This window comes from Dermacentor silvarum, chromosome 8, assembly GCF_013339745.2.
Source record: "Dermacentor silvarum isolate Dsil-2018 chromosome 8, BIME_Dsil_1.4, whole genome shotgun sequence".
In the NCBI taxonomy this organism is placed as follows: domain Eukaryota; kingdom Metazoa; phylum Arthropoda; class Arachnida; order Ixodida; family Ixodidae; genus Dermacentor; species Dermacentor silvarum.
The window spans coordinates 78,250,917-78,267,243 of NC_051161.1; the positions used below are offsets into that span (position 1 = coordinate 78,250,917).

At 44.2% G+C, this 16,327-nt stretch overlaps 1 protein-coding gene across 2 annotated transcripts in view; it reads right to left on the reverse strand.

Annotated features, from left to right (window-relative positions):
• Positions 1-974: 974 nt before the first annotated feature.
• LOC119461472 (uncharacterized) overlaps positions 975-16,327 on the reverse strand; it is a 40,000-nt gene continuing 24,647 nt past the window's right edge. For both annotated transcript variants that reach the window (XM_037722790.2, XM_049672824.1), the window contains exons 11-15: positions 10,653-10,772; positions 9,096-9,210; positions 5,760-5,832; positions 2,835-2,968; positions 975-1,165 (exon numbers count right to left, since the gene is read on the reverse strand). In XM_037722790.2, the coding sequence (XP_037578718.1) occupies positions 1,058-1,165; positions 2,835-2,968; positions 5,760-5,832; positions 9,096-9,210; positions 10,653-10,772 (550 nt within the window). In that variant the 3' untranslated portion in view covers positions 975-1,057. The remainder of the gene's footprint in view (positions 1,166-2,834; positions 2,969-5,759; positions 5,833-9,095; positions 9,211-10,652; positions 10,773-16,327) is intronic.

Here is a 16,327-nt window from a genome sequence, read left to right on the forward strand (position 1 = left end):
GTGGTATACAGTTGAGAGGCCTTCTTATGAAAACACCATATGCCGACTTGCAGGAACCGTGCACTAAGCAACGCTATGATGCACCAGTGAGACGAGGACGGATCCCAGACGTTCCTCATCGGATACAAATTAGATTTTAGTCGTTTTTTTATTCTCTCCCTAACTGACACCAAGAAACCCACTTGTTTTTCCCATTGCAATTACCAATATATGCGCCACTAAGTTACGTTAAAATTGTTAAAATATGGTACGCCTAATTTGTATAGGTGCGTAAATATAAATTTTTAAGACAAATTCAAATAGTGCCAGAATCAAGTAAAATATTTTCTGAAAATGAACAGCTGTTTTTACAATTAATATAAAATGATGTTCACATCCTAGTAGTATTTATAACCTTAGCAAGTTTCTCTGAATGATCACTGTATAGCCGGTAATGTTTGTCTCCCACACCGATGTAACCTGCTCCACTACATGAGTTGTGTTTTATGCCTATAATACTACGCCCACAGGGATGAAACCTATCACACTTTTGGTCTAGTCTTATGTTTGATTGCGTACAGTTGACACTTTAAGATATTAGAAATTCGTATTTACTAAGTGACTGGTATTCAATATGAAGATTGGAGCAAATATGACACTATATTCATTCATTACTCCAAAGCTTTGAACATTTGCGGACCCCTATAAATTTGGTACCAGAGCGGAGAGGGGCGCAATAATTTGACTTTTTCTGGGGCAGTGAAAATATCTTGCTGCATGTTAGTACACAGAGCGGCTCTATGTTTCAAATCGTCAAGAAGATCCTTTCGCTCTTCAGCAAACTCCGGGCAGTCTAACGCTCAATGCCTTGCATCACCATGTGTGCGACAGAACTAATACACTTCTCTTGTGTAGACATGCTGGAGTGTTCGTCATTGCCTTCGTGTTCTGCTTGAGTAACCACACAACATTCATGAATGGACACATATGCTAAATTGAAAAGTTGGCAGCCTGTCCTCCATCTTTTATTGAGCGAAGAAATTAAAAAAAGAAAAGAAAAGAAAGCAGGAACAACCCTTCAGCAGCAGGAAGCATCGTCACTCTGCTCCTCATCATCACTGCTGTGGTTGGGTTCGGACGACGCTTTCGCCACGTAAGGTGCCCATCCGCACTGCAACAGCTGCGCCTGACACAGCATGGAGAACACAAAACAAACGTTAAAGGCGCATTCTCATGATGACACACAGATAGACCGAGATGAGAGTTCAACCCTTTAACTGCCAAGCCCAAACTGCACTCCTCCTAGCTGTTTGTACTGATATTGTAAAAGACGAGCCATACTCTTCCAGGCCACAACTTGTGCTTTCCTTGCAAGGGACGAGCCGTGCTCGTGAACTGAATTCACGCCGTGCATTTGAGTTTCAACACTTGAACCCATTCCCTGATGCTTTTCAATCCATTTGGTTTACCTATGTCCAGATAATTACATGCAAACCTTGTATGGGTGCAGAGCCAGTCGTTTTTTCAGAAGAGATGTCTTTCATTAATTTGCCGGGTCAATATAAAAATGTTGCAGTTTCGCCTGTAAAGCGAAGCACTGATTGCGATAGCAAATTAGTAGTCAGCTATACGAAGTAAAGATAGTAGTTTTATTGGCCGTATAAAGTTGTAAACATTCACTCACTAAATAAATTAACAAGCATGGTGTCACGCGCACAGGCAAACGTGAACCCATCTCACTCGATGGCTGCGGACACTGGCTGTCAAAACACTCACGTGAGGAAGAGCGGCAGCAGCAGCGAGCGAATTGCCCTTCTAGCTGCATCTCACTTCAATGCAAATTAAGCGCTAAGCAGTGAGAACTCAGCGCACATCACTATGTTATTTGCATATGCCAGCACAAGCTGGAAATTGAAATAAAAAGCTGCGTGCCCAGACTGTGAAAATATTTGGCTCTTTCACGGATCTCACAGTACAAAAACGTTTGCAGTATACAGAGCGGCTCTATCATCTATACATCTGGCAGCCATGCATCTAGTGGACTAGCCCCGTGTAAAGAGGCAACTGGTAAGGAACGCTGAACGAGGAGTCAAAGCCACTGTCGCTTCAGAGCAGGATCCAGAGGGATGACACTGAGGGCCTAGCAACACCCCCTCCTGCCTGAAATGTGCCCACACTTCATCAGCACTGCCAAAGTTGAGCGGTAGTGTGTGCTACACAGGGGTGTGCAAACACTTAAAATTTTAAATACATATCAAACACTTTCATTCTAAATCAAAGTATTGGGATAGAAAAGTTCAATACCTGCATTCTTCAAGTATATGATTAAAGTTGAATATATGGGCGTGCTGCAATTATTGGTGCTTTGCTGCTATGACAAAAGGCCATGCACCAAACCATTTCAAGTTTCCACTGTAAGCCACCCAAAATCTCTTGTGTCATTTGACCTTTTGCTCATTTGGAAGCTGCTCTGTTGAACGGACGTCCAAACAGTGTTGTGTGTACTGAAGGAAAAAAAAAATTGCATTGTACTGCCTTTGTTCTTTAGGTTTCTTCTTATATTAAAAAGCAACAAAAAAAAATACCTGGTATTCAGCTTTATACAATATATTACTACTCGGACACTACTGATATTATTGAATGCGAAGTACCATTTTCGAATTTAGGAATGCAGCACGAAACAGTTTTGGTAGTAATAGCTGACATCAGAGAGCCAGGACAAAAATGACTGCCCTGTTACACTCACAATTCCTAGAAGGTTTTTACGCCCATACACGAGCAGTCCGTATCACTTGATACACCATCAAAGAGAGAGAGAGATGGAGAACACTTGAATTTGTGCTGCACAACTATACCTGAACACTGAGCAAGGACTCGGGCAAATGAATGTCGCCACGGATCAGGGCATTGACCTCTGCCAACCGCTCTGGTGGCTCAGGAGTGGCGATGTAGAAGAGGTGCTCCGAGGGATCAATGGCACGCACGAGACCTGCAATCAAATAGACTGCTAGCCTCTTCACTGAATTCACCTCTTGCATCTGCAGCGAGGCGATGTATGTCCAACTTTGTTTTGACAGCGAGCTTACCTGGAGAGTCCACAAGTTTGTACAAAAGTTGCTACACTGAATGATTGGTTCTGCTACAGAGCTACTACAACAATGCATAGGCGACACTCTAACCAGTTGCAGTCGAGATTATAATTTGAGCCACCTACAGCCCTTCAACAGCTCAAAGGGATACTGATACAAAAAATTTTTTATCCCTCTTTTTTTTTTGCTTTTGCAGATAGCTGTCAAACCTGTAACTGCAATGTCATACCAGAATTCCTTGAGCATGCAAAAAATCACCAATTATATCCTCTCTTTAAGGTGAATATTTCAAAACACACATGGAATGTGGCTTCTTGGCTTAGGGTTTGTTTTCAAGTTATCCTGGCACATCCCAAAAATTGTAGGTAGTGGTCACAAACCACTGACCCACATGCCAGACAGGCTAGTCCATTGGTTGCAAGCACACAATGACCGTGTGTCGCCAAAAAAGCTGACCACATGCCGCATAAACCATTCTCTCCTCTTTTACTGTGCACTTCTCCGCATTCCACATGGGATAATATGCTTGGTTCCCTGTTGTCGCTTCTGGCAGAACGCACAGTACCCTATGTCTCTCTCACCTTCTCTCCTTTATTCCATCGTCTGAAGCTTTCAACAAGACAATCAGAATGCGGCTTTGTCTACTGCACGGACACACACACTTGTGATACCATGTAATTCCCCTCCCCCCATTTTCACAACGTACAGAGGCTGCCCTTGACAAACACTACGACCACAAAACTTGGGGCACTTTTTGAATTAGCAACGTTAAAAGTTGTGGTAATCCAAGATTTGTTGCACGTTCAAGCCATTGAGGCATCATACTGTGATTATGGAGTTGGCAGCTGTGTAATAGACAGAAAAAAGAAAAGCAAGATAACCATTCTGTGTCAGTTCTTTGATGAGAAGACGCAGTATATGAGAGTTCATGCGCACCACCTTCATAGGGTGAGACCAGCACGTCCAGGAATTGAAACTCTGAACTTGTACTCTGCAGGATTGTGCCATAATCATTAAGCCAAAGTGATGGGTCAAGCTGGGATTCTGGCACTTGCCAACACATTCTCTAAAGCTTGCAAAGGTAAGCCGCACAAAATACAATAAGCCGTTTCAGAGAATTAAGCTCAATACTTTTGCGCAGAGCACCAGTGACCATATTGTACCGGTGATGACATTCCTAACAGTAAGAATTCCACGCAAAAGAACACTCGGCATCCCCTTAGAATTGGCTGGCAACACATGAGCGCAATGATGAAGTTGAAGACGTGAGAAAAAAAAAAGAAAAGAATCACGAACATGGTGCGGACTTTTTTCTCCCTCCTCTCCTTTCCTCGTCCTGAGGGCTGGGCCCATTTCTCGCTATGAATTACAAGCTTGCTCAAGCCTCTGCACTTGCACAATTTACTAAATATACCGGCGGATCCACTACGAGAAATTTAAAGGTCAAATTGTAGGTATTGTATAAAAATAGACTTACCATTCAATTATTTAGATTTGTGTATTGCAAGTGTCAGACATTACTACAGTGATGCTACAGTTGTAATTAAAAGTGCACCTACGACATGTTAATTGTTATGGTTCAGCATTTGCTTGCATTAGTGGCAGGGTGCAATGAACTTTTCTTGAAAATGCTCCATGTTTTAGAAAATCTTACTAGGCTGGGATAACATGAGACTATTCCAAACTGTTTTTATTCCAAATGTTTTATTAGCCATGCGTGACATTAGCCCGCCGTGATAGGTCAAAATGGCTCGGGCCCCGCCCATGTGGGCTGAGCCCGAGGCATTTTGACCTATCACGCAGGGCTAATAAAACATTTGGAATATTTTTACTTTACCTTGGCCTTAGTCGGAAAGACTGTACGAAGAAGTATAGTCTTTGTCAAAAATATAAGGGCTATTCAGCGCCTTCACAATATATGGCGTTCGGCTGTGTGGTGTGGTTTTTGTGGCACCCCTGACACCTCTGGATGACGGGTATGAAAATGCTTTCCATTCCCGAGGATGCAGCATGTAGTCATCCTGGTGGTCGCAGGCAACATAGCCCTTACAGTTTTGACAAAGAGTGTACACCCATGAGCAAAATATAGCGACCACAGGCTGGCCGAAAAAACTGAATTTATTTGTAATTTAGAGCTACAAATAGAAATTGATGAATGTACTGGAATGTTTGCAATGCAGTCCTCAATTTAATGTTACATTCACAGGGGAAGAAGAAAATCGGCCTTATCACGAAATTCCTAGTACGTATACCTTTGCTCAAGGAGCACGTTACGTGAAAGACAGGAACTGCAAATCAATGTTCTTAGTATTCCTTTTTTCCCTGCAATTATTCCACTGAAAAAATTGACTAATTTGCAAAAAATCTGCCAAGGAAAAACTTCCAGAGAGATAAAGAGATAATTTATTTACAGAAAGTGAAAGAGACTGACTTGCGCTACTGTTTTCTCTGGCCTGCTAATCTAAATCCACTACAAAATGTACTGTTCCCTAAAACCACATTTTTGCCTCTAAGACAAGCCTGATATCTGCTAGACATGGTGGCAAATTCACTTGGTAACATTGCAGGAGCCCAATGATGGCTGCCATTACTTCAACCAACAAGTGCCAAGGATATCTGTTTAATGAAAAACTTTCGCACCTGTCTCACAAATTCATTTGGTCAATGTGCAGTTGGCGAAAAAAGACTCACCATATCCAAGGCACTCGTACGGGCCACAGCTGTCGATAAACCTCGGGTAAGAGGGGTTCTCCGTTTCCAGGAGCTGTCGAGGTATGTGGAAAGAAAAAGACAAGATATAAAAATGATACTGGCAAGTACTTTTACTGCAAACAGCAGTTTGTTCGACAATTAGGTTTGTTCATGTTTGTTTGTTCATTACTCTTTTACTCAGCAGTGCTCTAATGCTAAAAAAACGTCACCAAGCAAGTACTATACCTGGAATCAAACCAATGACCATGCGGTTTCAAGTCGAGTGTTTGTCAACAAGCTAAAATTCACTAAAGTTTGGATCGACTACACCACACGGAGGACTACAGGAGGACTACACCAAACAACGTTGGTAGAGACGCAGTGCTTGAAACATTGATGCACGTGCACTGTGGTGTGTTCTTTGCTTCATCGACACTCCCATTGAGCTGCATGTGTGCTATCTACAAGATTTGAAGGATTTTGAATATGTGAAAAATGTGCCAGACGCAAAAACGAACTCAGTCAAGGCCACCTTGCTCAAACCAGGAGTGCCTTGTGTGCAATTATTTGCCAATGAAAGAAATAGTGGAAGCAAGTAGCATGCATTTTAAGATTGCAGGGAAGTCTTTTAGCATTGTACAGGAGTCTCCAGGAGTTCTTCACATGGCACAGCAGTTCTGTCAAAGTTTTCTAGGAAAACTAGTGCGCTCTCAAGATCATGTCAGAGTCTCAAACGTATTGAGGAGTCCAGGGCTCACAATTGCTGTTTACGGCAAATTGAGTCATGCAAATCAGACTCAATAGAGTTTGGGAATGCGTTCAACCATCCATTTACAAGCGTTTCTCCTTAGGGATGTTGAACTGGCTGCGGCAACGGCTGCACAAAGAATGTACTACCCCTTAGAAGAGCAATAAAAGTAGACTTACCAGACCTTACGTCAACCCCACAGCAAGTGTCAATATACTAAATTACAATGACAACCACTAGCTCTGTGATGCAAGCAACAGCAGACTGTTATGTTACACTTTCCAGCATGTGCTTAGTTTCACACAAACTGCAGTTATGATGTTGCACTTTAATGGTTCTAAAGTCCGTATTAAAGGACCTTTCTAAAGGTCCGTAATAAAGGACCTTTTTAAAGGCCCGTTCTAAAGGTCAAAGAACCATAATGAGAAGATTGCACCATTACTGCAGGTTAGTCAAAAGACAACAGAATTTGTATCAACATTAAGGAAGTCAGTGCAGGTTACTCTAAGGTGAAATGTCATGGTTCGGTAAAAATACATTAAAAAAGATTTAAATTAAATTCTGGCATTTTACGTACCAGAACCACTATCTAATTATGAGGCACGCCTTAGTGGGGGTTGTGCATTAATTTTGACCACCAGGGGCTCTTTAACCCTTTCAATGTTGGGTTCTTTTGGAGATGACACACCCCCAGCGTCGTATTTTTTTAAAACCAATCATCGCTATAACTGGACTGCTATAAAAAAAAATGCTGCCGAAGATACCTTTGTACATAAAATGTTTATTCATACTTCTCAACAGTGTGTCAAGCGTTAGGCGCGCTGAAATAGTAAGAAATGTGCACTTGCTTTCCCGGAAGTTTCAGGTTTACAACTGCACTGTGCAACGCGTCAAGTTATATATCGAATTATCTATACACAGTTAAACCTGGATATAACGAAATTGACAAATTCCCGAAAAACTTCGTTATAAAGAGGATTTCGTTATATGCAGATTCGGCACGAAAATTCGAAAAAGAAACACTTACCGTATGTACTATCGCTCAAGATTTACTCCCAATACACTAAAGTTGCGATGAACAAAAAAGTCCCAGTTTTGCAAGAAAGGCGAAGCATCGATTAATATACAAGTAAAGATAGTACAGTCAAACCTCGTTAATACGTACCCACTTAATGCGTAATTGCGGTTTAAACATAGTCGCGAAGATTCCCCCACCCAGCCCCCATTGAACCTCATGTATTGACCGCTTAAGACGTAGTCGCTCATTGCCCACCAAACAGTTAGTGCGTACTATTTTTCTTGTTCTACATGCACAGGCACAAAATCGGCAAAATCTAATGTGCGCAGACGTTCGGTTCTCGAGTTGCGAAGCCCGGACGACAATCGCCAGCTATAGTGAACTTACAACATGGCCACCATGACGTATTTCCTGCTCGCACAGCTGTTGCCGATTGCCATGCACAAAAGCATGGCCTTCGAGATAAGTTCCCGGTAACGCAGAGAAGCTGCCGGTAGGTGGGTACGAATTCGCTGTCGCCGTCGGAGTAGTAACCGCGCAGAAGCACTTTTTATTGCGAAGCGCATTTATGCGGTCACCGTGGACGCTGCTTTGAGGTTCCGTGTAAAGTCCAAACACGGCAGCATCGTCACCGCGCGCCGTATGCTGTGTGTGCGAGTGCAAGCTTGTGGGGGTCAGCCGACTCAATCTCGCGCGCATGAGGGAGAAAGGGGGGAGGCAGAAGCGCGGTTCCGCGCTAGGCACGGCGGTGGAGGCGAGAAAGGGAGACGTTTACTTCGGCGGCGGCCGCCATATCTTGAAAGCGATCTGCGATTTGGAAAAAGTGTGCGCCCGCGTGGGCTTATCTTCAAAGCGAACTGCAGACAAGGTCAATATCTTGCGTTTTACAGTCGCGAAGCAGCTGGCGCCATCTTGTGCCCGCTGCGCCAACCTGCAATGCTTTCCGTGGCTTTTGTTCGCAATCGGCGCACGGGATGCGCTGCACGGTAATGGCGGCAGATACGAACTCGCGTAGGCAAACTTTCACCCCGTCTTGATTAAGGGCAACTTAGGAACCCAAATTTCACGATTAGTCTGCACGAAAACGCTGCACAGAAGCAAAATTTCGATCGCTATATCCGATATGCGGTGAATAACATATCGTTATATGTCTTTTTTTCCCTCATAGCCCTAATGCATAAGTTGATACTGTTAAGCCAACTTATCGTTATAACCAATATATCGTAATATGTGGTATCATTATAAGTGGACTGCACTGTATGTGGTATTGTTATAAGTGGACTGTACTGCAAGTATGACTATAGTGCAGCCATTATATTGGTGACGTTCTTGAGACCACATCACTATAGCTATAACTGCACAGTGTCCTGCATTTATATTCTATTAACTTTCAAAGTAGACATTGCACTTACGGCTGCTTTGTTCTTGCTCAAATTTCTCAACAAATCTGCAATGTTTGTTCCAGGCCATTAAAGACTGGATTGGGTTGGAGGGTCATGCAGAGCTAACAAAAGTGCCAAAAGTCACATGACGGAAAAGTTTCAGCAGAGGCACCCATCCGCTCACTCACCTTGTCACTGGGGACGACACACAGGGCTACGACACTGCCACGGAGCGAGTACAGCAGATCCTTCTTGGGAACGGAGTTGTCACAATCATGTACAGCCATCGCACACCATGGGACCCTGTGCCAGCACATACAAGTGCCACATGAAAGATTAGGAACAGAGGTCCAGCCCTCACAGCAGTAGCCACGCAAACTTGCCATTGCAGCTAATGCATCGTGAAGGCACCACTGTTTAACGTTGATGCTTGGTCAGCTTGCACACTGGCAAGGAAGATGATGCCCGGTCATAATAAGCCATGGCCCTGATGTTAATTAAGCCAGTTCAATTTGGGCCCTGTTCAGATTGGTTGTCGCTCACTCTAGCTACTGACAAAATGGATGACTGCAGACATGAACTTGCATCTATGGCCACTGCTGCTGCCCTGGGGAGGGCACAACTAACTTTGGTACAACTGATCTGAGGAGAAAAAAAAAGAACAAAGTTTGTGATGTTTTGAGACCCAGACGGGTCCCTTGTTCACAATTGCAAAAAAGGCTGGGCCCTGTGTTGAAAAGGCATGGCCCAGCCCTTTCTACATTTGTGAACACGGGACCCGTACAGGTCTCGAAACATCATAAACTTTGTTCTTTATGTTGTCTGTGGGAAGTGTTTATCTCCAACAAAATATATGCCCCTCACCAGACGATGTTTCGTTGAACCCTGGATTAAATAACTATATTTTTATGGGTGTCCCAAAGCAACAGCTAGCCCCAATACGTGCCTTGCCACTGGCTCAAGATTTCTGGGGTACAAACAGAAGTGTGATTTATGGCTGTAAACTGCACATCTGAAATTACCGAAGAGCTAGCATAGCACAACACCTGGCGCAAGGAGTTCTACTGGGGTGTTGTGAGTCAGCGCAGGCTTAGATGCACGCTGAATAAAATACAGAAAACAGAGGACGAGGAAGGATGAGACAAAACAAAGTCCTCCATTTGCACTGTTCTATTCAATACGGATTACCAACATGCCCATTCCAGACCTGCCAACCTTGGAATTTGAAAAACACTACAGTGGAAGCCAGAAAAACACCAAAATTCCTTGAAACATACTAAAAGTTATTTGATTATTCAAAATTCTTACTGTTTATTAAAGATTCACAAACATTGTTCTGTAGGGATGTTGTCAACAGGCACTTTGCTTTATATAGTCGCAGCAACAATTATCTGTGCCAAAAACGAAATGTTAATGAGGTTTACTAATGAAATTTTCAAGTAACTGCTGTCGAAGATTCGGTTGCCGTTATATCTTGGTTCAATGAGTTGATGTCGCTGCCGCGCGAGTACAACAGTTTTTTCAAAGGGTCTGGAGAATTGGGCCACAAAAAGTTCACTCGGCAATTGTGCCTGCCTTTCCGTTTTGAAGTTAGATTTGCTCCAACTATATGCAAATAAAATAACTGGAAATTATTTGCTCAATGGGACGATTGTAAACAAAGGATTTAAAAATCGGGCATTCTGCTATAACATCGTGAAAATTTGGCAGGTGTGCCATTCGTATATACACTCAGACGCACGCACCTGAGTGGTGTGTTGTTCCACAGCCAGTAAGGTGTCTCGGGCAGTTGGGCACCGTCACAGTTGCCCAGCCGTCCCAGGTATGCAAGGACCATGGCCTCTCGCTTGGCACGTGCCCACGACCTGTACCGGGTTAAAGGAGAACAAGGGGCGGGAAAATCATGCGATTGGTATTCATTTCACGTGGCCACCAAGTTTGGCAACTGCGCTGTTGTAGATCTGCTTAGCTGATGAATGTTGCAGCTGCTGGGCGGCCATTTCGGGCATACAACTGTAATGCCATGGTGAATAAGATGGAGACATGTTTGTCTGGCAAAATGTTTGTTTATTTCCACAGAAATAAAATTTCTGCAGAGGAGAAAATAACACATTCATCACACTGCATGTGCTGAACTTGGCAAGAGCACTTGAAGAAAAGGAATAGAGGAGGAAGAATAGGACATGTCATATGGTACATGAACTTTGTGTGGAAAAAAAGAAAAAAAAAATGAAAAAGGGGGTGGGGAGGGGATAAGAGGAACAGCTTGTGCTCTTTACCATGTGCAGGATCAAGTGTCGTCAGAGCTCATCTTTACTTCTCGAGAAGATGCGCTCCAGCATATTGTACCTATCTTTCGCTAATCCATGTATAGTGCATGCTGATAGGCATGGGCCATGTCACTTCTGAGACCACAGCTCACCACTGTGTACACTGTGTGTGTGCTTTTGTAATATACTCAGTGATAAGTGGCCTGCACAATCTCAGCAGTATGCCAGCTCTGCTAGCTGCAGCAATTTCATGCATGTGCTTACGCATACAGTTTGCATCTCAATGTCCACAATGCTCGTCACAGCCCTTCCTGGACATGCGTGCTTTACAATAGTGCGTTTGTCTACAGCTGGGGAAATGCGGAGCCTTACCTCTAGGCCTCTGAAAAAAAACGAAAAGGATACTTTTTTTTGCAAGCACGGAAGGAAGGGAAAGTTATCCTAGCACTGCTTTTGAGTGAGAAGCTGCTTTTGTAATCTTGACTTATGAGCAACTACAGACATCACGCAGCTGCCACAAGGCACACTCCATGACATGACAGGTTACATCTGCTTGTGCAGTGAACATTTCACTGACGCTACATTCAGTATCTCATTTATGCAGCTTGAACTCGCAAATACTGCCACCCTTTTAAAATTTACCATTAAACATGTACTGACACGATATTTTCGAGTCTTCCTTTTTGCTTTAGGTGAAGGACCGGCACATCTTAATCCCAGAAAATATACTGTCAAGCTTCACAGCGCCACAGAACAATTGAATATACAGTTAAACCTCGATATAACGAAGTCGGTAGAATGGGCAATTTGATTCATCAAATCGAAATTTCTTTGTATTGAAATTCGACCTTTTATGCAAATAAGTACAGTCGCCGATCGACTTTCTTACAAGGAGGGGGCTGCAAACTTTTTCCGAATCATCGGGCAATCGAAAAAAGCAAATATGAGAAAAATAAAATCATTTTTTTGAACACAAGTCGGCAACGAAAAGCGTGGTTTCCTGCCGCGTTAACGATAGGTTCACATCGGCAGTATGAATTAAGTGAAGCTAGCCACTGTTTCGTGCTCACACCGCCACCGCAGCTGATAGTGTCGCCCGCAGTGCGACGACGCTATCATGAAAAGCGCCAGCAGCGGGGAGCGAATGCTTTGTCTGCCTCTCGCTTCAACGCGTCTCCGAACCTTCAGATTATGCAACCTCCAGTACTAAACGCGCGGGAAGACAGAGCACACGATGCCACGCACTCTCAGCATGCCCACTCTTTACACACATGGCATATTACCTCTAAAGCAGGGTGCGCGAGCTGTGTATGCGCTCAGCCACGTTGACAGCCATGCACGGCCACAGGAGATGCGCACAAATCTGCCCCTGCCCTCCCCCCCCCCCCCCCAACTCACCCCTTGCGCGTGCTTGATCGCGTTACTGTGAGCTCGCTCCTTTTCCCCACTTTCCCCTTGCTTGCACATGGAGACGGCACTCATTAAGCCACCATCTTTTTTGGCTCACCCTCGCAAGCTTTCACTTGCACCCAAAGCAAACAGCACGGGGTGCAATAGGACCTCGGCAGTCGCTCTTCGTCGAGCAGCGTGCGAATTGAGAGGTGCGCACGCAAGCAGCCACTTGTAATTCAACCATTTGACCACCTGCGTCCGTGTAGATTTCTATTTATTGCCTCGGTATTCCTTCACGGCGGCAGTGGCATTTCGTTATATTGAAATTGCGTATAAACACACTTCGTTATATTGAAGTTCTGAATACATGGTATTCTATGGCCAATAAGTTATGAAAAGTTAAATACTTTGTTATATTGAGGTTTAGCTGTAATAACTTTTCTACAGTCATTTTTGGTTTTGTTTCTACTGTGTCGCGACATCACGGCACAGCATGCGGTCATGCGGGAGCAGGACATTGAGACATTTTTACACTTGCTCCGGCTTGCTTGGTCGTTCACAAGGCTGCTACATTGGTCCTCACAACGAGTAGCAGCATACGACGTGACCAGGGGAGCTGGAGCAAGTGTCAAAATGCCGCAGTGTCCCGCTCTCGCGTGACCACATGCTGTGTTGTGACGTCACGACACAGTAGTCTCCTGGTAAACGAAACCAAAACTGGGAGCAGGAAAGCTATATCAAATTATTAACGGCGCTCTCAGACTTGTCACTATTTTTTCAAGGGTTTACAGGTCTAGAAGCTTCATTTAATGCAGAAAAATTGTCGAAAATATCATGTATGTAACCCTTTAAAGGGGCCCTGAAACACTTATCGAAGGAGAGAAATGCCTTTGAAGTTAAACTAGACTACGGTATTTCAGAAATGCTTGGCAGCAAAAGGTAGTTCAACTTGTTCAGTAGAAGTGGAGTTATTGGCAATCAAAGATGGCCTTTCATCCCTTTTCGGGGTGCTCTCGCTCTTTCTTGAATGCCTTGTGCTGCAAAGGCTACGGACGAGCGGGATGGTGCCTACAGCACTCCACCTACTGAACGTCAGCGTGGTGCACAGTTAAAATTCTGTTTTGGGTGCTCACGTAGATGCCGCTACTTCTGATTTTGGCTGCTACGATGTGCCAAAATACGACGCGCATGCAAGCAGAGCGCGAAGTCACCTTTCTCTCGAACGCTCTCATTTCAACCCGTTGCAACAGAAGCCATGATCCTTACTCTTTTCTGTGTGCTTTAGTTCGTAATAACGCACATTCCAATACGTGGCTGCTATTGGTCGTTGCAGTCGGCTACAGCACGGCCGCCGCGAGAAGATGCCCCGAGTCCACTGGCTAAGCACACTGCGACTCGCTGAGGACGTTTAGCTTACATTTAGCACGTCAGAGGCACCAAAATCAGAAGTCATGGTGTCTACGTTAACATCCAAAATGAAATTTGAACTGCGTGCCACGGTGACATTTCGAAGGCAGAGCATTGTGGCCATGCCCCACCTTGCTGCAGCGTTCACAGTGCAAGGCATTGAAGAAGGAACGGGAGTGTGGCGGAGGCTTTGTTTGATTGCCAGTAATTCTGCTTCTGCTGCATGTATTGAAGTACTTTTTGCGGCAAAGTATTTCTGAAATAGCTTATTTTCACTTCAAATGCCTTTCTCTACTTCGATAAAAAGTGGTTCAGGGTCCCTTTAATGCTAATGCCTTAAAACTAGGGATCTGATTCAAGTTGGTCATTGGCGGGACATCAGGGTTTTCCAGCAAGTACTACAAAGTTCGGAGGTTGTTTGTAAATTAACAAGTAATAATTACAGTAAAGAGCGTTGATAACTTCTACGAAATGAAACATTTTATTCACGAAAAACTGGTCATCGAACTTTTACGTATCCCTGTTAACATACATTATCATCTGCATGAGCAACATGTCGGTCTCCATCCGAGACCTGTCCGATGTTTGAACGTATCTCAGCTGGGGGAAAGTTCTCTCGACATCGCAGCTTCCATTAGCTAGGCACAACAATGTCAGTGCTGCATTTTTCAGCCTGGGGTAGCGAGCGGTAGAGTCATTCCAATACTTAATGAGTTCGACAGCTGTGTTAGTGGAACTTGCTTCCAGCACGTACTAGTTAAATTCATTGTGAAGCGAATCCACATCGTTGGTCACGGAAATGAAGAGAGCTCGATAGTCCTCAAATGACTGTGGACATCAAATGACGCAACGGAATGTCTTTGGTTGCGGTCTGGAGATCTTCATTCTCTTCCCACCAGTCATCCAGTGTCTTTCGTTTTCTTCCCATCTCCAATGCTGAATTTTTCCGTGCCGCATACCAGGGCCCTATGTTCAGCTTTGCACTCACCAGTCACCTGGGGAGTGGGAAGTGACGATGAGCATCATGCATCTAAACATCATGCCAATCAGATGCACGATTCGCATCATCGTCAGTTTCCTCTCCCCTAGGAGACTAACCTCTTATCACATCAATGCATGCATTCATCTCCACGGAAAGAGTGCAGTCGCCCTCTTTCCCTTCTGCTGTGCTTGGTCAAAGGGGGATTGATAGTCGCTTTTCTTCAGCCGGCTTCCGTAGAATGTCACGGTGAGTTACTAACTAACTGTTAGGCGCGCTCGTTGGGCGGTTGGTTGGGAGCCATGCAGCATCCACAGTGCTGCACGCGGCTTATGAAATGAACTATAGGTCACTGGAGTTCACCTAAGCCAAAAGGACCTAACTTCGTTGTCCCGAGGCAGACTAGCTAGCGCGTGTGCACCGCAAACTCGGTGCAGCATAAAAAAAAAAAAAAGGTTGGTATGTGGTTTTGAAATTGGGGAGTATCCAGTTCTACCCAATTGTCCTGAAACATGTTCGGGGTGTGAAAATCGGGTAAAATCGTGTTTTACCCGAAAACAAACAACCCTACCTACGTATAATACAGCGCAGAGTCTGAAACAGCCCACACCATCTGTGAGTTAAATTTTATCTTCTTGTAAGACTGGCTCACCTTCCTCTGTGACACAGTCATGCCAGCACTTCGCCACCATCCTTGCAGCGAATATGCACTATCGTCGCTGTATCAGTGCTGACAGTACAAGGACAAAATGCCGCCACGGGTTTGCAATGCCAGCCTGCTTGTTTGTCGTCTGCTGCCTACACTCATCGAAACCGCAGTTTTGAAAGTGTAGTTTTCATTCTACACTACAGCTATAAAAAATGTTTTCGTGTAAGTGCGCGGAGCTGCACTTTTCTACGCTAAGTAAGAAAAATGGCAACTTCCTACACTAGCTACACTCGTGTAGCAAATTTAGGTAAAAAAAAAAAAAATAGCCCTACTAGCTTACTATGAAGCGATATTTTCCAACGCGTCTAGCCAGGAGTGGCCAGGAGTGAGCAAACACTGGCAAGCGTGCTTGTGACCTGACCTTAAGTTTCACGTGGTTAGAGGCTAGTTGAGTGTTCAGAACTAATAGAAATTAGCGAGACCTGACAGTTAGAACACCAATAAGCATTGTGGCCAAAGTTACATTCCTACTTGCGCGGATGCAGCCGAGCTTGAGCAGACGGTAGTGGGCTTTTTCCAGAAGTATGTAATTCTTTTCAAAATTTGAAACCCAGATTTTCACTTAGTTCAGCTTGTTAGTAAACTGTACATGGAGTAACAGCAGGAAGAAGCACACTGATCCTAATGCGCTTCTTGATTAATGTAAACTGTCGACCAATGGCA